The sequence below is a fragment of the Cryptotermes secundus genome, unplaced genomic scaffold (assembly GCF_002891405.2).
Source record: "Cryptotermes secundus unplaced genomic scaffold, Csec_1.0 scaffold1674, whole genome shotgun sequence".
In the NCBI taxonomy this organism is placed as follows: Eukaryota; Metazoa; Arthropoda; class Insecta; order Blattodea; family Kalotermitidae; genus Cryptotermes; species Cryptotermes secundus.
This window is the reverse complement of record NW_019720598.1, coordinates 719,128-740,881: the sequence shown is the minus strand read 5'-3', so window position 1 is coordinate 740,881 and position 21,754 is coordinate 719,128. Positions and strand designations below refer to the sequence as shown.

Genomic DNA, 21,754 nt, shown 5'->3' with positions numbered 1-21,754 from the left:
AACATCCCGAAGCAAAAAGATTGGGCCAAGCGGGAAAGAATTCTAGGGATTTTAAGAATTCTTACTTCAAATAACGAAACATAATTTTACAGAATTAACGACGAATCAAATAAGGAAGCTACTGTGGTGTGTGAAAAACTTTTAGTGAACCGACATTCTGGGTAATTTTAACTATTTGTAATTATTTTAATTAACTGGAACGTGGCTATCTTGGACAAAGTGAAGTTTTGTGTGTTGGTGATTTCTTTTTCTACTATAAATGCCTCTGATGATGGCTCCGTGGTGAGCCGAAACATGTAAGGCAGGTGCTGACGAGGTGGAAAACTTAAAAAAGTGTCACATTTGACGGAAGGAACTTGATTGTTAAAAGTTAAACAGTTCCATCCAGTGTGACTAGTGAAGATTTTTATTTAAATTATTTATGCCCTTACATGTTTCGGTCTTCAGAGACCATCATCAGAGGGACACCTCTACATCAATACAGTTGGAAGTTACTATTACAATATATGTTCTGAAAGTTAAAATGTACACATATAAAATAATATACAATTGGGTATAAAATCTAAAGTCTTTACAAATACAGCGGCTGTTTAGATACTTTAAAATATTTATAACTGGTCTGTTAAGAGACTATTTGAATTCGTAAACTAAGCATGTTCGTGTGGTCCCTCTTATTATTTCTCTAGATGGGAGCCGAACGTGTGCCACCTTGTCATTCTTGAGAAGAGGGTCCTTTGATGTTGTCCTGTATGTGTTTGTCACGCGCTATGTTGCTTTTTAAGAAAAATCTTCACTAGTCACACTGGATGGAACTGCTTAACTTTTCATGATATTGTTAGTGTGACAGACCAGAATGAAACGAATGAAAAACTATGTTATAAAACAATCAGACTCATTTATCTCAACAACCACATAAAAATTCAAGGAGGACTAACAGACGTTCTCATACATTTTCCATTCAGCATCAAAAATATCTGAAATATATGGACAGCATTCAGTTTTCTAAAGCATATGATGGGAAGATGAAAAATCTTCTCTGCAAAAGAATGGCAATATATTAAAATAAACTCCTTGGAAAAGAGGTCTTCTTGAAGACCTAAAAGTTTCTTAACTAATGAAGAAATTGCTCACCACATTCTCATATCCTACTTCCTTAATATCCATCATAATGTTACCCTCACATCTATGCCTACATGCTTGAAGTGGTCTCACCCCTTCAGTGTTTCCATCTAAAATCTCTTCTCCATTTATCATGTTCCCCATTTCTCCTTCCTTCACTTGATCACCATACTACTGTGTGGTAAAGAGAAAATATTATGAAGCTCCTCACCATCCAGTTTATTCTATCCTCCTAAACTAAACTAATTCAGGTTTTAGTCTGCAAGTGAACTATACCAACTGAGTGACCGCTGCTTGTTGGCGAAGTTAGTGCCAGCTTTAGTGGGTGTCAAGTGANGGTTTTAGTCTGCAAGTGAACTATACCAACTGAGTGACCACTGCTTGTTGGCCAAGTTAGTGCCAACTTTAGCGGGTGTCACGTGATCAGCGCAATGAATCCCCATGGCCGTTAATTTCGCTTTTCTAGACCAGAGCCACTACTTTTCCATTTAAGTAGCTCCTTGATTATCCTAACAAGGCTAAGTGGACCCCACTACTTCTCAGAAAATCCAATAGCACTGGGAATCAAACCCAGACCTCTGGATCTGTAGCCAGGAACTCTGACTACTAGACCACAGAGGCAGTCATTCTATCCTCCTATTACTTTTTTTTCTTATGTCAAATATTATCCTTAGTACTTTGTTCTCAAAACAGTATCAATCTGTTCTTCCCTTAGAGTAAGATATTAAATTGCATATATATAGGCTAAAATTATAGTCCTGATTTACTTTAATATTCAGGTTTTTAAATTAGAAATGGAAAGACAAAATGATTTTAGGCTGAATGGTGGCAAGCATTCCCAAAATTTAATTTTGGTTCATTATTGTTGTTCTCTGATATTTAATTTTCCACATCAGTGAAGAATTTGTTTGCATCTTTATATTAAGATGTACATGTCAAATACATAATTAATTACTTAATTTTGCAGGGGCAGTCTTGAAGGTGCAACTTCTTGTCATAGTCAAAGACCACTGATGTGTGATGTTATCACTTTTATAAATGTTTTAACTTCATAAGGTCATTACAAGGTAGATACTTTTTACATAATTACTGCATTGTATTGCTTTTTCTACTTCACCATTGTAAAACTTGATCAAAACTATTTCCAACTGCTGCTGAATTTCTTGAAGGTGCAACTTCTTGTTATGCTCATAGACTGTTGGTGTGCTATGTTGTCACATTGATAAATGTTACAACCTTATAAGTCATCATTGAGTAGATACTTTTATATAACTGCTGCACTGTACTGCATTTATGTTAGAATACTGAACTAGAAAAAGCAATACAGTGCAGAAATTACACAGAAGTATCTGCTTGATGATGACCTTATAAGGTTGAGAACATGTCACAGAAGTAACATTTCCCCTGCAAATTAAACCAGGATGCTGAAATATAATATTTAATAAACTGATTAAAGGATGGGCAATGTTTGGACTGCTATTAATTTTCTGACTTTATAACAATGACAATTCTGGGGATTTCCATGGTTAAAACGACAAACAGGCTTGAAGGGTTAAAATACCTGGTGTTATAGCCACTTCATTTTCAACAAAGAGTCCTGTGTCTCCAATCCATTCTTCTGGTAAGTTATGGAACTGTGGCTTCTGCTTTGGAAGATGCTTGAAACACTGCTGCAAATGTATGTGATTATGCTCATTTAATATGTGTAATAACAAATAAATGTACACTTCTATAAATATTTTAAAGTATCTTCAGTATTAAATGAATTTGGTTCCTTCTGTTTTTCTAGAAATTACTTCTGTATGCAATGTATTTTGTTAACACATGGGAACAGACATATCCTGAAATTTCTGATCCAAGCCAATTGAAAAGTTCAGTTAAAAAAGGATGTGACTCCACTGGGCAAAATTTTGGTGAGGGGGGCACTTGTTTGCAGTTACATGAAAATTTCTGCAGGAATGTTAACAGCATTACACTGGTAGAAATGTGTGACAGTAGAAAGTAACTTCAGTACTTCAAACACAGTATGCAGTAAAAATACATCACCAGGACAGGCAAATATGCATATACAAACACTCACAGACATTTTTACTGTACAACATATTAAGGGTTTGTTTTTCAAGTATCTGCTTGGTGAATAAACACATTAAGTTTCACATGGCAAATTCTTGTGACTTCAAAAATGTGTCTAAGTTCTCTCTGGTACCAACAGTTTGTAGAAATATTTGTATGGTTCAATTACATAAAATAATGACCCACCTTCCATAGAACAACAAGGAAATTTTGTCTTTCTTGCAGGTTTATGGCAAACCACTTGAATACCTTATCAAACTGTAAATCAAATTCATGTGTATCCTGAAATGACAAAATGGAATTAATCATTACATTAGCCTTTGTGCATAACAGCAATAACAGCTTGCCTCTTCAGAACTTCTAAGTTTCTACTTACACCAGATATATTCTTTCCATCAACTGATTTAAGTTCACTCAGCATCCATGACCTCTTTTTCTTAAATACATTTTTATCAGTCTTCTTAACCTAAAAAAATAGGACTGTGAATTTAAAGTTGAACTTTAACTCAGCAAATGGTAAACTACAGTTCCTAAATTAGTACCAAGTCAGGCTGATTGTCACAACTGAACACATGAATATGGGCAACATAACAGCAGATTTCAGATCCATATGTCTTAAAAACACAAATTTATCATAATGATCTTCAGAAAGCATGAAAACAAACCAACTGGACGCTGAAGCTCTATTACACCTCATCATCAGCATGACACTGTTGCAATGCATAACTTGCGAGAAGTATCAAACACACACTCTACACTGATGGGGAATCAGTTTTAAATACTCGGGTTGGTAGAATACGATACAATGATCCACAAAATAAATAAACAAATTAATAAAAATAAATACAAGTAAAAACAGAAAAATAAATAAATAATAAACATTTAAACATAAATAAACAAACATTTTTATTAGGGTCTGAAACTTTCACATTTTACCACAGGTATGTAAGTATGAAGTAATTACATTACAAGTACACTTTTATAAATTTGTCACAATTTAGGGGTGCATGATTATAGACTGGATTTGGACTGGTAAATGGATTTATTGACCACTTATACACATGACCAGAAACAATATGCAATTACAGTGCCATCGCTACTCTCCACAATTCACAAAGTCTTCTTCAGTCTGCAGTGTCTTCAGTAGTTGTTGTCTGGTAACAGCATTCTTCAGCTTTTGTGCTCATATCATTACTGTCTGGTGAATATCTTAATTATAGTGCCATCTCTTTTCAGCCTCCCTTGCAGAACTCAACTGAACTGATTGCTTCAACTTCTTGGCATGGACCACATAGAAAATGCCAGCCTTCTATTGTTGTGTGCATATCTGTTGCGGTGGAAATGTGTTTATAGAGCCGTTGCCTAGAAGTGATCGCTGTTTATTTGCCTTATCTCACAGTTGTCGCATAGCAATGGCTGTACATACTACAGTGATCAATAAGATTTTATCAAGAAATGTGCAAGTGAAACTATTTTTAAGAACTGCATCATGTAGTTATGTATATCATGGCCCACATTCAGTCCTTCCATTTAAATGACTAATTAGTTACTATAAACATGCTCGCAAAACCAAGAATTTTGGCATACCTGGTAAATAGAAACACATATAGGCTTTTCTGTTGTAATAGCAATGCACAGGAAGCTGGTTTTCTTCTTCTTAAGCAACTTGCTAACATGGACAATTGCTAACAAATGTTCGTCATTTGGCTGGAAAACATCACGTTGTAGTGTGTGTCGAATGGCAGCCATGTTTCAAAACTTTGTTCACTGAAACAACATTCATTTAAAACTGCAATCAAAATCAGTGTCCTGGTAGAGAATTTGGCACTTACCCCTTTACCACTAACTGAAACAGCCTCAGACGGGCACACCCCTTGGGATATGACAGTGGAGTTTATAAGTGACCTTTACAAAAATGATTCAGTAACTTGTATTACATTAGTATAAACCAAACATATAAGACAAAATTTTTCAGTCTGTTTTGGCAAACTTCAGACAAATCACAAATAGCATGCTGGATGTAAGGTTCTCACAGCAGTGATTACAAGTGATGCTTTGTAGTCATGTGGAATTTTACTTGACTATATCAACATAAAAAGTGAGATAAAATAAATAATGAAGAATGGACTAACTATATGCAAACTCAAAGTAAGTATCTGCTCTACCAGTCAATAAATTAATCCCCTTTTATGGATGAACTTCAATGGTTGCCATGGTTGCTACCTTCAGCCACACAAATCCAGTTGACATCCCCATCATTAGTTGCTGTAATACCAATTATAATATCCTTCCATCAATGCCTAGGTCTTCAAAGTACACTCATATATCTTGTGACATATTCAACCAAATACATTGCCTGTATCCTGATACTACCTGGCATTTCCTCAAAGAAAGTGAAGAAAACTACAAAAAATGCTGGACAGGGCACCCAGTATCCTTGTTGAGGTTCAAACAGACCAAACCCCTAATACTAATCTACAGCACTGCACCTTCACCAAGTGGGGGGGGATGCTGTAATTGACTGGCATGAAAAATCAAATGTTCTGTACTACCGTCCATTTTCTTACACTAAGAGAACCACAAACTACATGATCCAAGTATCTTCAGCAAATGCTGAATCTGCTGCCAGTCACGGACTTAGTATTTTATGTGGTGCTTACTGAAATCTGCATATAAATTTAATATTACTTACTTATTTAAATAATCTGTCATACTTATACCGTCAAAAACAGATATAATTTTTGTTGCTCGAACATCAAAATTTTCATCTTTGAATGACATACATCACATTGCGCCCCAACTGTCCTTCGTACCTTGAATGCCACACTATTGTACAACGGGAGAAGAACAGTAAGTGTAGCATACCACTACGCTAAGACAATCTCGCCTAGCCTGACATAACCTATAAAATTTGGGATAAAATTTGTCCCTTATTCTAGGCGAACCTCATCGGCATCAAATTATCATAATATAACATAACACAACATAATTTACTAACGCCAAATCAAGAATACTGTACGACCAATGACGATTGTGATGAACAAATCTTCACGGGCCCACTTACCAGAAAAATGTTACATTTCGTCCAGCAAATGACCAAACTGAAAATTAACATTAACAATCCACAAATCATCTGTAGACTATACAGCAAATTCTGCGTTACCTAGCCTACATAATAAATTTCATTTTGCAATACATGGAGACATAACCCATACTCAACGTAGAGTCTGTCAGCTGTTAGGGCACAGACAGTTCGGACAGTCCCACGGATTACTAGTGTCAGATCGGTCAGTTCTGCCAAGGAACCACTGCCAGGGGTCGCAGGTTTCAAAAGATACACTATAACGTCATTTACACATATCGATCATGCTTCGTTTCAGCTACAACCGTGATCGTTTGCAGGGGTTCATCAGAACAGGGAAATAATTTATTCATTTTTTTTTTCACTTATTTGGAGAAACTCATGCATATACAAAAATTACCTAGGCAATGCCCATCCCGGTCTCTGTAGCATATTCTTATAAACATTTTAATCTATCATAATGGTCACCCCGCGATTTTTGAACATCTCTCTTAACACGAAGAATACACTTTTAAAACTCTGTACAATGCTTTTTTTTTTAAATAATTTAGGAATGTTAATGAAGTAACAAACGCCTTGCATAATTTGTTTTTCCTCTAGCCTTAAGAGGTCTGTTACTGATTTTGAGCATCTTTCTTCGCTGTTCTCAGTGTTGCTCTTTGGTCCTACTACAGTTTACAATCCAAGATGGTATGTTCCTCCATTTGCAGTTCCATCACCACATTCCTTCATTTCAACAGTACAACAATCGTAGCAATGCACTAACAACCTTCACAAAATGTACTACCAATCTTTATGCATATAAATATCAATTTTCATATACATGCAGGGGGTCAACAAAATAATGGAAAACTAAGAAATTGAGGAAGAGAATTTGTGTTAGCTACACTGAAAGGTATAGGCCATGCCATAGCCCATGTGATTAGTCACTAGCCGCCTACTGTGACAGCTTGTGTTCGAGCCCAGGTCAGGTAATGTAGGATTTGTGAACAAAGTGGCACTCAGGCAGGTTTTCTCAGAGTATTTCAGTTTCCCCTACCAATTCTCATTCCACTGACTACTCCACATTCATTATCATCTATCATCCATGGCTGCTACAATAGGCCAATCAGTGTTCAACATACCAAGTGGACTGTCTCACCCCAACCGAAGAAAATAGAGGGAAAAAAACTACATTGAAAGAGCTTCAGTCAAAAACACTAAATGTACTACTTCTGCTTGTTTACACTCTGTAGTGCTCATGTCAGTATATTAGCGATTGTGTTGGGTGACAGCCTGTGTAGAAAAAATTGGAAAAGTGAGAGGAGTAATTGTATTCACATTAAAGATATACTGTCTCTCTTTCATACAGTTACAATTTATTTTCTGAAGGATCTTGAATTAGTGCAAAGAAGCTTTATCCATTTCATTAATCCTGCAAAGTGCCACTGGTTACACCAAAGCACATACTCATTTTTTGCCATAAGACAGGAGATTCCTCTGCAGTATCAGGATTTTTGAAATTACTCACTGATGTGGCGAGGAAAGTGGTCAAATAGTTTGTTATTACTGGCTAAACTAATACTCTTACTGCCAGTCAAAATGCTACACCTCCATAATGGACAGATGGCAACAACGTGTGCACTTCTAGAATAGAACCGGTTTTGTACTCCTGTCTGTACAAAGGTGTTTCACCCTGTAATGCATTCACTGTGAAAGCATACAAGCATGTATAATTCCCATGATGCTATTCTCTTCATTTGCTATCTTGAATATATCTGCCAATCTGAAATATAATTGATAGAGGTCAATACTGGCACAACAGCTTTTTGAAAGCCTGACAATACTGTACTGCCAGATTAACCTTGAAGTAGTGTTTGTGTCATCAAGATAGTGATGGCAATCAATAATGTGGGGGAGGAAAACACTCCATACACCTGAACCTTTTGAAATCTACGACATACAGACACTTTCTGGGAATATTTAGTTACTTTCAGTGATAAATTCATTATTACCATTACTACATTGGGCTTTTAGCAACTAAATTATGCATGTTATTTTCTGAGATTACTACAGGATGAAGAGTTTTCTCTCCTCCAGTTTCGACAGACTAACTCTGGGGCCCAACCAGCCTCATATCCAATGGGCACTGGAGCTCTTTCTCCGTGGAAGGTGGCTGAGATGCGAAGGTGACCACTCACCTACAAGTTGCACTTAGGTCAAGAATGGTCAAGTTGTACCTTCACTCCCCCATACATTTTCTGAGGGTACTTCAGCATGAGAGACAAGTCTAAGTCCTGTCATAAATCAAATGGATCTTCAAGGGGTACAGAGCTCACAACACTTATAGGCAGAGTGTTTAATCTATGCTAAATTTCTTTCTCTTTAACCAGAAACCTTGGTTTTGTTTGTACTAATGTTAAAAACAACCACTATCTTAGTTTTGGGTGGCATAAAAACTGTAACCAAACTGTCTCATATGATACATTTCAAACACCAAACTGAGGTGAAAAATAATGGATGGAAAGTACAGACAATACTGCATGTTCACACATTTATTTATGTAACTCTGTACATGATATTCAACCCTGTTTCTGTGCAAGTTCTCTTGCCTTAGCCTTTTCAATCTTTGCAATTCTTGCTGCAGATTTGGAGCCCAAAACACCACCGCCCCAATGCCGCTTGATTTCTTCAAAGCGATCATTGAAATTGGTCTTAATTGCTTCTACCACCTTTGTGAAGGCTGCACGATCACCAGAATCCACCTGAACACAAAGAATATTTTTTATTAAATGCAACAACACTGAATGAGAACTGTATTCCTGGCCTGCGAAATTCAGCTATGTACTAACATGTCGCATATCATCTATGGAGAAACAAAGTTTGAAAACATCATTCAACACTGCTGCAACCCATTCCCCACACAATTAATTCATGTATATAGCTGACCTTGTGCCCAATTTGCTTATCCTGGCATTGAGCCATAATGGCATCTGTTTACAAGACATCTGCATTTTCTTTTTCACACCCTCTTTAAGTAAGTACTTGTAGTTTGCAATTATCACTTTCAACTTCTATTGTACCACATTTAAATCCTCCCTGTAGAAGCCCACTGCCTGATTTAAGTGATATTTACTTCAAATTGTGTACCCTTTTTTAAATACAAATATTTCCAAAACTACGAATGATAATACACAAAATGTACGAACTTTAAAACAAACAAAATGTAGAATACAGCATTGAAGGAATTTCATTTCTATAACCTTTTACATATAAGATGCATGCATTGGGGGAGGGGGGGCGGCTAAAGGTGGATTGAAAAGAAATGGCAAGAAATTACGACTGTGCCAGGAAGGCTTCATGTGTGGGATGGACAGTGAGACTGTGATCAATCTGTTGCCAGTGAAGACAGAATCCTAGTGCCTGTGTAGAATAGTGATAGTGCTGTAGTCCAGAACAGTGTGAATGCATAAGGTGCAATAAATCCGAACATTTAATCGAAAACTTGCCTTATAAGCCACACCCTTATACGCATGACAATATAATGTTTCAGGAACACTAAATGGAGAACATCTTAAGAAAATTGAAAACTGAGCTTAGATCAGAATTTAGGATCCAATGGGTACTCTTCATGGGAGAATCAATGAGTCTAGTTTCTCAAAAAAAAACAGAGAAAATGGATGTCTCAATCCTCTTTAGAGTAGAGAAGAAACAATATGAAATGTGCCTGATTTCTTTCATGGAGATTACAATCAGCAGGCAAACAATATTAAAAAAGCTGAATACCTCCCTGAATAAACTCTGCAGTATCTTATATGAAATGTCCAAGGTGTGGTTAGAGCCAAGAACACTATAGAAGGCAAAGTTACCTGGGTTACTGCAACACATGTGCATGTCTTCCTTCTGGCCAGTGTCCCAAGACGAGCCTTGCCTTTCACTATGCAGTAGGGAACGCCCATCTTGCGACAAAGGGCTGGTAAGAATAATACCAGCTGCAAAAAATAAATGCATTCCTCTAGAATTCCCTGAATTCTGAAGCAATACACACAAAACTTCTAAAACATTTTCCTCACAAGCTGAATGATGTCAAAACTGAGCAAGACACAGTATCTAAAAAGCTCCTTTGAAATCTGACAACTGTTTACACCATTTCACTTCAGTGTTACAGAAGTCTTTAAAAACAGTTATTTTAAACTCTGATGTCATAGTATTAAAACTGCACAAGTGACTGAGAATGTAAAAATAGTATCATTGCTTACATTTTTAATATTGGTCTACACACAGTAATAAAACTACAATAGATTAAGCATGAATCCATATAAAATGCTTAAATACACTCCAATGGCAAAGTGTTGAGTTTCACTATGTTAAAACAGGTGGCATGTATAATGACCAGCGAGTTTTAAACCATTAATTTGCACAGACATATTTACAAGCAGCAATCATGGGCCCCTATAAATAGCCAGTGGAATCTGTCTACACCCCTGCCATCATAATTTTATTAGCATCCACTTTAATGTCCTCAATTTAAAGCCTTCCCTTAAGTCGACAGACAGTTCACACCCATATAAAATAAGAGGAAGAGCTATTTTTTTTAATATATCTCAGTGTCTGCAGATAGCAGGAAAAAGTCTGAATGGTGGTATTTCCTCATCACAATCCTCTGCAACATCGAAAAGGCTTAGAAATAGTACTATCTACTCTGCAGGTTAAGCCTGTACATTAAAAACGTTTTTCTGAATGAACTTACCCACAGCGTGATCAGTCTTTGTGTATACCAGAACACTCAGTGTCATGCTTCTAACACATGTCAACAAAGCAGTGTGACATTCAGGTGAAGAAATTCATTTTGCATCACAGTGTTCTAAACATATGAACTTTAGCTACATATCATCCACAAAGTACAGAACTGTGGCTCTGAAAGACAACCTTAACATTTCCAAGGTTTAAACTGAACTTCAGGTATGTGTACAATCATCAACTGCATTTAAATATGAAAACTAATCACATTAACCCATACCAGCTATGTGTTGCACATGGTGGTCAGGTTCAAGCCCTTGCTGCCTTCTCCCTAGGGAAGGAACCTCCAGTACCCATTGCATATGAGGCTGGGTGGGCACTTGAACAAATTTGGACTATGTTCAAAAGGCATAACATCTTTCCCAGTGAGAGGAACAACCCCAACTCCCCAGCTATCCAGCCCATAGCCTAGTCACTATACTGAGACATTATGGCACCAGCCAAAAAGTGCATACTGACAAACAGGTGGGTTTTGGGAGTGGCATTATAGGTTCTGCTTGCATGTCACAATTGCCTGTTGTTTCAGTACGTTATGTACTGCAGATAAAATGGACATGAGCCACATGGCAGGGCAATCATGTAACTCAGGACATTTGCAATCTTTGGCAGTGCTAGGTGAACAAATTTGTATAGCAGTGTGTCCAGGAAGGTGTACAGGTTATTTCCACACTCTCATAAAATCACTGCAATTATGCTTTATTAGCATTTTTCAACTGATCACGTCTTGTACCACGAATTAGGTAACAAAACCGTACCCAAGACATCTGTGTTCATTCCCAGTTTAGACATGGGTATGTCCTATTGGCTTAGGTCAGGGAGACCCTATGTTCTGCAGTAAGTAAGTAAAGTAAAGGGCTGTGCCACAGCTCAAGTGGTTAGTCGCTGGCTTCCCATCATGGCGGCCCAGGTTCGGTCAAGTGCGATTGGTGGTGGACAAAGTGGTGCTGGGGTGGGTTTTCTTTGTGTACTTCGGTTTCCCCTGCCAATCTTCATTCCACCAAATTATCCATTATCATAATCACCCTGGGTGGGTACAATAAGCCAATCAGTGGCCGTCATGCAGTGTGGGCCCAGCTGGACCCCACCCCCCACCAAGTGAATTGGGNGGGGGGGGGGGAATGGAAAACTAAAGGTATCCCTGTAACAGGCCGTGGACTCCCATACGGTTTTGAGATGTTGAGACTCCCACATCCTCTAGACAATCAGCTCATATGTGGCGGTAAGGATGTCAGCCCTACATGCCCGCCGCCCTTTACCCCCAAGAATATTTCAAGAATATTCCTGGTACTCATTTCTGTTAGAGGCTGAGCCGACACAAGGGCCATAGTGCGGCCCTATCAGTTCCACCTCAAAGTCTAAATGTATTACATATTTATATTTCTGGCAAATATCATGTCTGGATAAGGATTTTGAATATCTCAACCATTGCCTTGGGAGTTGCTGAAGGCAATGAAAAGGTAACCTGGGGCCTGGAAGTATGACTGGACAGCCCTGTCACTAGGGGACATAAATAAAGGACCTGGTCCTACAGGTAGGGGGGTTGGATGCAAGGTTGATGACCCTGCTACGTAAAAAATTACTGTTGCAAAATCCAAATTGAAAACCAGATGGTCTAATTCAAAACAATCCTAGCAGAAGTTTCTAAGGAAGGCTATGGAAGGGCCTTTCTGCCAATGGTGGTGGTGATTTCTGGAAATATCCAACATGGTATAACTGTACGATGGCTTCATGTAGTGTGATGGCAACTCAGAAAATGCAGAGGAGACAGTTAAAATAACTACAATTCATTAAAGTGAAGTTCAGAACTACTATCACCATTTCAGTGTAATGAAGGTCAACAGTTATATGTGTTATGCCATAATATATCAAATACTGGACAAATTAGCCTAGTGGTATTGGTATGAACTGGGAAGACCAGTCTAACAGTTAACACATTAAACTTGCATTTGAACTTTAGCCATGACTATAAAAATCCCGAAGTTTTCTGTAGTTTTCTTCATAAAGTATTTCAAAATAACACCCAATGAAGGTGGGAGGAAGAAAAAATTGACACAAACCTCAATTGGGTCAACATCATGTGCTATGACAACCAGCTGAGCCTTCTTCTGCTCTACCAACTTAGTAACGCAGTTGCTGCCTTGACGCAAAACATTGGGTCTTTTTGTGGGTGCTTCCTCTTTCTTTGCAGCTTTTGCTTCAGCACGTGCTCGTAGCCTGGCCTTCTTGGCATATGGAGTCTCTGGACGATACTTCTCCAGTATTTTGAATAGAGCTTGAGCTAAACAAAGTGCAATCTTTACAATGATATTAATATAAATTAGAACACTTTCAGGGAACTCCATTCAGATAGAGCATAAACTGCTTTCTGACAAAGCCTTTCATTCATTAAACATTAAAAGGATGCAGTACTTATACTGTGGTGATGTGTTTCAGAGATCTTGGTGGTAAAAGGTGTCTTCAGTACTCAGATAGCAAATACATATGTCATCATGAACACATCCATCCACAGTGCCTGGGCTCATAAAATATTCAAAAGAGTTATTAGAGGCCACAATGGACCATGGGGGAAACGATTGCTTACAGATTTTTTATGGTGGGAACCTCTTTAAAAATACAGGCTTGTAAGGCCAAGGCGCAAATATGGATCCTGGAGATGTGGATTGTGAAATCTGAGGTAAATGGACTTGACTGACAATAACTTCCAATAGTAGGCTTTGTTCTTAAAAGACTTGTTAACCTTTGGGTTGACATTAGATTTGGCTTAATTAGTCACTATAACCCAATGTTCTGCAGACATTTCAATTACTTATAAATACACAAAAGATAGAAGGCAGATGACTGCAATCTAGGACAGTACAGCACTTAAAACTGCAGTTCCCAAATACTGCCCCCCTCCAAATGAGTATCAAATTTTAACTTCAAAATCAACTCAAATACTCAGTTCTTCTAGCTAATTTAATGATACCTACCATTGGCAACTACACCACTTACCTGACCAAATAAAAACAACCATTCATTTTTAAAATTTCTATTTGTACTCACATTTTGCTACAGGTCAATAATACCCCCAACACATTTGCTGTTTTCTAATACAAAACTTTATGGAACTATATTTCCTTATCCTCTATTTGTTATTAGAGCAATATGACTGAAAATATTTTTTCAAGCATTATCTACAAGAACTTTCACTGTCAGGGAGAAATGTAACCCCTTATACAACCTACTGTTATAAAAGTAAATATGTGTCACATTTTACTGTGGGATAGAGAACAGCCTCAACCCAACTAATGCTGCTGTAACAAATAATGGTTTGTAATTTGTATCTTCAGATGAATATAAAAAAGCAAGAAAAGAAATTATTATATCATATTTTCTCAATACTTTCCACATGCACCAGACACACTGATAAAATCATTTCAAATTAAATGTTCATAAACATCATTCCAAAGCACTACTTTGTTTCAATTCAAATGGGGTGGACATACATACATACATATTTGAATATCAAAGGGGAGGACATCATTTTAACATTAGGAACCACCAATTTAAAACATCTAAGACAATAAATCCAGCTTACTAGCATCAGACNTTCATGTTGTGTGTGTGTGTGTGTGTGTGTGTGAGCTGAGCATTACGCACACAGATAATTACATTACCAGTTTGTTTGTCAACTGTTGAGGTGAACTGGTTGATTGGGGGTGGTACTTTCAGACGTTTCTGCAGTACAGCCTTCTGGCGCTGAATTCTGATATACTTTGGCCATTTTACAAATCGACTTAAATCTCGAGATGGCTGGATATCCTGACCTGATAAGGAGAAATAAAACTTCCAGTTATTCTTGATAACTCAAAATACTTGTACAAGAATGATCAGTTTACAGCTGCATCAGATTCTAATAAATGTATACAAGATTCTTCCTGAAACAGAACTTATATGTATATTCCATCTTACCAATGCCAAAGTTTCTTGGTCTTTTCTCAAACAGTGGATTGACAACCTTCTTTGGTTCAGACTTCTTCACTGCCAAAGGTGCTGCAGCAACCTTCTTTCCTACTTTTTTCTTTGGCTACAAAAAAGAGTATCTGTATAAGACAATTATTGATTAAAATGATAATTCAGGGAAATTAACAAATGATTGGTGGGTCGCAGATCCTGGCAGTAACAAGTCATCATGAACTTGTGCAAGTATTCACTATACTCATAAGTGATACTCATTTTTGTCACAAATAACTTCTTAGTACACAATACATGAATCGAACGTGCCTGAACTTCTAGACACATAACACTAAATACAAGTGAAGTAACACCTAATATCTCTGAGACAAACTCCGTCTTAAGTGCAACAATTTTATAGTAGTTCTTTCTTCTTCCCTTCCTCCACACTACATGTTTCGGCCCTAAATGGCCATCATCAGGTGTGTATTCTTACGTAGCTGCTACACTGCCCGTAGTTTAAAATTTAAAATCACCAGTCTTTCCAATTGTATGTATGTATAAAATCTTTGTTAACCTACATGCGTAAATTTGATTTATAAAATTTGCACTTTTTTAAAACTTCAATTCAAATTAAAATGTCTATAAATCTTTTTTTTTCAAATGTTTAAAAATTAAAATTTTCTCGGGGTACACGGCCTATGTCTATAGTGCTGCAGCGGCTACTTCTTGTTTTATCGCTGTTCAGGTATTCTGTGTAGGCTCTGGATGAGCACACATATTAAAGATAAGCAGCGACACACACAGAGAGAGCCTAACACAGAAAAATACCTGAACAGCGATAAAACAAGTAGCCGCTGCAGCGCTATAGACATAGGGCGTGTACCCCGAGAACATTTTAATTTTTAAACATTTGGAAAGAGAAAAGAAGATTTATAGACATTTTATTTTGAATTGAAGTTTTAAAAAAGTTCAAATTTTAGAAATCAAATTTACGCGTGTAGGTTAACAAAGATTTTATACATACATACAATTGGAAAGACTGGTGAATTTAAATTTTAAACAACGGGCAGTGTAGCAGCTACGTAAGAATACACACCTGATGATGGCCATTTAGGGCCGAAACATGTAGTGTGGAGGAAGGGAAGAAGAAAGAACTACAATAAAATTGTTGCACTTAAGACGGAGTTTGTCTCATATATATTGTGTGAGTGTAACAGGATGCTTAAATATAATACCTAATATCTCATTTTCACAATTTTATAATACGACAAAGTTCTATTAAAATTATAACCAACATATTCACTTTTAAACGCATATTCCTTCATCACCTACGCAAATTCGAAAACACCTATTTTGATTATAATCATTCACACAATACAAACCTTCTTCTGCACCATTTTCGAGTGGTTATCTCACAAGATGGATAAAATTTAAAACGATTTTAACGCCAAACTACATCACCCTAAACTATGCCAGCATGAACAAGCTCTGGCGACCTCTGGGTCCTAGCACAGGAAACACGCTAGAGGAAGTATTTTGTTATTCCTGTTCCGTTCGTGATATAGTACGTTCAGAACGTTCAGAACTTCGGAATGATCGACTTCCTTTCAGAAACCCACAATTTGTTGTGTAGACAAAAAAAAGAAAATCCACGAATATGAATATGAATGAATTAACCGGCATTTTTTTTTATATTCAAAAATGTCCTTGCATGTGTAAGATTGGACGATTTAATCAATAGCGTTTGTTTTTCACGTGGAAGTGGATTATTTGCAGTTTCATCTGCAGGTGTCTTCGTATGACAAGAAACGTCTCGCTGACACTATACAACCGACAGTTATTTGTAAGGTTATTTGAACATTAGGTGGATATTTTGTCTACACAAATACAGCGAGGTCTGAGACAAATTAAACCTCAGATAAGACAGAGCGCTTGGTAAAATAGGTTATACATTGTTAGCAATTTAATATTATAATTCCATGCAGTAGAATGGCACTTTCTAGGGGTTTGCCACAAAGCAAGGAAGCTCTGTTGAAGTCGTACACAACAAGACTAAAGGATGATGTCAAGTCTATGCTAGAGAATTTTGAAGGTAATATAAAACATACATATAGAAACTGAATAAACTAGCGAATTCGTAAAGCAGAAATTAGTTAACATTTTGTAAGTTATAATAACTCCTCCATATTTCTCTTGGGATACACAAGTCGAAATAATCATTTATTATTATTGCCACAAGCCTAAAATATTTCGGTCGTCCATCACTGTCCATTCATGTCTTAAAACTGCAATGCAATTTTGCAGATCGTTGTGGAAGTTAATTGTACCCCAGAATTTTAAAATGATCAAGGAAAATGAACCCACAAGATATGTATGTATAATGAAAGTCAGTACTTCTAAATGTTCTTTTCAGCAGAAAATTAGGCTGCAAGTTATTGTTGATGATAGATAGCTAGGTTATTAATTTACATTAATGGTTAATGATCACATCTGTGTACAGAGGCTGAACATTGCAATGGTTGTTTGATGTGGTGGAGAATATGCATCAAAATCAGTACTTGTAAGTACAGGATGTTTTTTTTAGTAAATTTGGTGAGTTCACAGCACTGTGCTTCATGGGGACTGGAGCACTGTTTGCTGCAGAGTGGATGTGAATATTGCTGATGGCTCAGCATGCTGATAGAATTTGGAATGAAGGGCAGTTCTCACCTTTATTTACAGATTACAGGAGGTGTTGCACTTAACAGCATACTAGACACCAACTTTCACTGGATAGCTTCAGCTGTTGTGTTGCTGTTCTAGTGCTAGACTTTGACACTACAGTCTCCTGAGCTAGATGTTTCAGTGATTTTCTAGGTGTATGTTCAAGTCTTGCCCCTATGTCAAACTTCTCAGTAAGCACTCAACACTTTTTTTTCTTGTCCATTAAGAGTCCTGTTGTTATAAGTTTATTCACTAAATTATTAATTGTTTGTCTACTGGGAACTCTTTCATCATAAAATTTGTCAAAATTTTTGCCAACACTTTCCAGCAGATCAGTATTTCACATAGGTGTCCTACAGAAATACACATTGCTTGAAAGTATAGCAAATCATGTTGTGCCACACTGTTGACTAACTGTTAACTGGGAAGAAATGGCTTATGGCGCTGATAACTGCTGCCCACTGCTGACAAATCATAAACAAACTCTCATGCCTGAACATAATACCATATAGAGGTCTACAAATTAATTGTTTTCCTTCATTCCAAATGTTAGCTGCCATCAAGCATGCTAAGTCATTGGCAAAATTCACATGCATCCCGCAGCACGCCGGTCACTGTGAACTCATCAACCTGCTTAAAATTCTCATGGTACTTTCTACCATTCTTTGAATATGTGATGAAAATTGTGACATTGATTGTGTTATTTCAGAAATAGTAAAGCTGGCCAAAGGTGAAAATGATACTCAGTTGTCAAAGATGACCCAGAGTGAACAAGATACTTATGAAATGCATGTCCGAGCAGCAAATATTGTAAGTTGGATTGCAATGAATTCAGGACATAGTTACAATGTCTGCTGGTTGAAATTTTATACTGTAACAATTGTAATGTCAGATTATAGTCAAATTTAACAGTAGAGAATGAGAACATATCATCTCTCTGCTTGCCCTTTTCAACTCTTATTTTGTTTTACCATTCTTCAAACGATTTTCTTTTAAATTTGCCTCATTTTATCTAGTTAAAGACTTCTCTGGGAGATATTCTGCTTTTGTATATATACTCAAAGTTATCCACTAGACTAGTGGTTCTCCACCTTTTCTGACTCATGGTCTGATAAAACAGGTTTATTGAGACTTGTAATGAATAATTACAGAGAAGCAACTGCTCATTTCTTAAGTATTATCAGAACTCATACTTTTAATGTGTTCTTTACATTTTTTTCACTACTATATAAATTCTGATACATCTGGAATTTTTAGTTCTATCATGATTTCACTTAGTCCTGAAGGTTGTATGCTGCAGTCCTAATGGAACAAATTTTTCTGGATGCCATTCTTCTGTCATCAGTTCTGCTTATGCTCCATGATTTGCAGCCATAAGATGTTACTCAAATTCATATCTGGAAGTAATGATAATTTGAAAATCTGGTTTGTAATTCATAGAATTCTTACAGAATTTACAGTTTTTACAATAAAATCTTTTCTCCTTTATGGTATGGGGCATGTGGTAGCATAGTTGGTTGCGGTACTATGCTACAAGCCTGAAGTTTGTGGGTTCAAGTCTCGATGAGATCATTGGATTTTTTCAGTGGACCTAATCCTTCCAGCTGCACTATGGCCCTGGGGTCGACTCAGCCTCTAACAGAAATGAGTACCAAAAATATTCTTGAAATATTCTTGGGGGTAAAGGGTGACTGGCATGTAGGGCTGACGACCTTGCTGCCATCTATGAGTCAATTGTCTAGAAAATGTGGGAACCTCAACATCTCACAACCCTATGGGCCTCCACAGCCTGTTACGGGGGTACCTTTACTTTTTACTTCTTTATGGCATGTGTATATCACAAATAACAGTATTAATCTATTCCAGTATTCATCGTTAATCCCCGTCTTGTTTTTAATTAATTCCCTTCCTCTGAAAGCCATAATTTTAGTATCTTCAGTATTATCTCTGAAAAATTCTGCAGGCATACTGTTCAAATTGATTGCTGAGTACTATGTCTCACTGTACACAGTGCAAATTATATTCTGCAGTGGTAGAATTAAGCAGACTTGTTTATAACATGGTTATTAATGGCCCTATATGTTACTAAAATGAAATAGATGTGATAAATCTTGTATGTGGACCACTCACAATTATTGTACTGTGTGCATTCTACATATTTTTAGTTATGCAGGCAGTGAGTGTAGAAATGTGAATATTGTATTTTTTTCCATTAACCATCACATCCATATTTCATGAACAATTTGTGAGGCTGAAGACCCACAGGTAAACAGGCACAATGATATGTAAGATTTGAGGTTTTCACGGCAGTGACGATGAAGAAAGCAGTCTTCTGCGGTGTGGTATCTTGTAGATATTGTGTTGACCGACGTTAACGTAATACCAGTAGAGGTCTACAAATTAATTGTTTTACTTCATTCCAAAGGTTAAATGCTATCAAGCATGCTAAGTTGGCAAAACCTGCATACATCCTGCAGTGCACTGGTCACCGTGAACTCGTCAACCCCGCTTAAAATTCTCCATGTATTCTGTCGTTAACCACACACATACTCTATACCTGCTCTGGCCTGCTATTAATAATATAGAATCTGATTAAGAAAGTCAACACTGTGAATGAAATATCTGACTAATGTTTTGTGGCCCTTTCCTTCCTCCTGTATGTAAGTTACATTGACTTTTGCTGTTGACCGGGTCTCTGATATTTCCTCTTTTCATCTCTGGCTTTTAATCAAATTTGTTACTCAGTTTGCTTTACTTCTAGGTGCGGGCTGGCGAATCCTTAATGAAACTTGTGTCAGACATCAAGCAGTATCTCATTCTTAATGATTTCCCTTCTGTGAATGAAGCCATCACTCAGAACTCCAAGCTATTTAGAACAAAACAAGCTGAATGTGATCAAAAATTAAAAAGTCTTAGAGATGATATGGCTGCTGACTTGTATGATCTGGAAGAAGAATATTATACATCAATTTACAAATAAAATATTGTGCATGTTTTAAAGTTTTGTAAATATACTAGTCATGTGGTAATGGTGTATCCTGATCATGCTGTTACATATTTTGTGATGTTTTGTGCTGAACCATAGGTTTACAAGCAGGAATGTAAAGTAAAGGTATATGTGATTAATAATAATAAACAGAAGCAGGCTTCCATAAACAAAATATTTGTTGTTATATAGGGATCAATTAATTTTGCATTACTGCAAGATTGGAACAAGTTGGTTATGTTTCTACCGTGCTGCCAGGCTTAAAATATATGAGAATTCATAAACATCCAAGGAAAAAGAGACTCATTCAGTCTATACAACTACTCTCTAGCTACTGTAATCCAGCATGAATCTGAAATAAAAGTTACTTAAAACAGAAGTATTCAAGAGCAATTAAACACAACATAACCCCCTTTTAATGTTCCTTTATATAGGGTTTTCACTCATTTAATGTTTAGTTTCAGTGATTTTCCTTCCTCCTCTATGGTGTCAAGGTTGTTATTTTCATTTTTGTAATTTTACAGACCTTAGTATTCCTTAGATGAGTGATCAGCTCATTGCAAGCCCTCTACCTAAACACAGGATTACACAAACCAAACATCCATGCCTCATGTGGGATTCGAACCCATGAATCTGGTTTCTGAGTGAGTGAAGACAGTTCATGCCTTAGACCACTAGACTACCATGACTGGCATTTCAGTGATTACAAGCCAATAGTCAGAGTATTAAATTACCTCCATTAACGATTTTTCTGTGTCCAAATCCACTGCTGTAAAAAGCAGCCAGAGTTTCACTGTACCATGAAATATTCTCTCAGATGATCAGCAACACTGATGCAAAGTTTAGGAGCGAACTGCAGAGCTATGCAACACTAAACTAGAAAATTTTTAATGAACAGGGAAGGAGGGGACAAAAGGCTGCAATGATATGTACAGAAGAATGGAAGCCACAGAGACCTTTAATTAGGAAACTGAAGTGGGTACTTCCCAGAAGTATTACTGTGGAGGTACACTAATCTGGTACTGCTCAGTAATATCCAATTTTCATTTCTCTGAAATGCTATATTGGATTAAGAG

The 21,754-nt window shown here is 36.9% G+C and overlaps 3 protein-coding genes and 1 non-coding gene across 5 annotated transcripts in view; 1 reads left to right on the top strand and 3 right to left on the bottom strand.

Annotated features, from left to right (window-relative positions):
- Nucleotides 1–6,463, bottom strand: part of LOC111870463 (exocyst complex component 1) — a 27,162-nt gene extending 20,699 nt beyond the window's left edge. Inside the window, exons 1-5 of one of the 2 annotated variants that reach the window (XM_023862780.2) lie at nt 6,257–6,463; nt 4,780–4,959; nt 3,569–3,658; nt 3,379–3,474; nt 2,681–2,789 (exon numbers count right to left, since the gene is read on the bottom strand). In XM_023862780.2, the coding sequence (XP_023718548.1) occupies nt 2,681–2,789; nt 3,379–3,474; nt 3,569–3,658; nt 4,780–4,941 (457 nt within the window). In that variant the 5' untranslated portion in view covers nt 4,942–4,959; nt 6,257–6,463. The remainder of the gene's footprint in view (nt 1–2,680; nt 2,790–3,378; nt 3,475–3,568; nt 3,659–4,779; nt 4,960–6,256) is intronic. The other variant, XM_023862790.2, reaches the window with a different exon arrangement.
- Nucleotides 6,464–8,793: 2,330 nt separating this feature from the next.
- Nucleotides 8,794–16,515, bottom strand: LOC111870472 (60S ribosomal protein L7a). The gene is made up of 6 exons (XM_023862801.1): nt 16,372–16,515; nt 15,005–15,119; nt 14,710–14,859; nt 13,111–13,331; nt 10,123–10,245; nt 8,794–9,018 (listed from the first exon to the last, which is right to left on the bottom strand). The coding sequence occupies exons 1-6, from the start codon at nt 16,384–16,386 to the stop codon at nt 8,836–8,838; spliced, it is 807 nt and encodes a 268-aa protein (XP_023718569.1). The 5' UTR covers nt 16,387–16,515; the 3' UTR covers nt 8,794–8,835.
- On the bottom strand, nt 13,479–13,549 carry LOC111870545. Its single transcript, XR_002843870.1, has one exon. It is a non-coding gene; the product is annotated as a small nucleolar RNA SNORD24 (small nucleolar RNA).
- Nucleotides 16,516–16,630: 115 nt separating the features above from the next.
- Nucleotides 16,631–21,057, top strand: LOC111870479 (mediator of RNA polymerase II transcription subunit 22). Its single transcript, XM_023862813.2, has 3 exons — nt 16,631–17,081; nt 18,402–18,502; nt 20,454–21,057. The coding sequence occupies exons 1-3, from the start codon at nt 16,979–16,981 to the stop codon at nt 20,670–20,672; spliced, it is 423 nt and encodes a 140-aa protein (XP_023718581.1). The 5' UTR covers nt 16,631–16,978; the 3' UTR covers nt 20,673–21,057.
- Nucleotides 21,058–21,754: the final 697 nt, after the last annotated feature.

Coding starts and splice junctions, on each gene's coding strand:
- LOC111870479 (XM_023862813.2), top strand. CDS start 16,979: ATGGCACTTTCTAGGGGTTTGCCACAAAGCAAGGAAGCTCTGTTGAAG. Junction 17,082..18,401: donor TATGCTAGAGAATTTTGAAG/GTAATATAAAAC, acceptor GTGTTATTTCAG/AAATAGTAAAGCTGGCCAAA. Junction 18,503..20,453: donor ATGTCCGAGCAGCAAATATT/GTAAGTTGGATT, acceptor CTTTACTTCTAG/GTGCGGGCTGGCGAATCCTT.
- LOC111870472 (XM_023862801.1), bottom strand. Junction 13,332..14,709: donor AACAGTTGACAAACAAACTG/GTAATGTAATTA, acceptor CACTTTGTTTAG/CTCAAGCTCTATTCAAAATA. Junction 9,019..10,122: donor CATGTGTTGCAGTAACCCAG/GTAACTTTGCCT, acceptor CTTTGTGTTCAG/GTGGATTCTGGTGATCGTGC.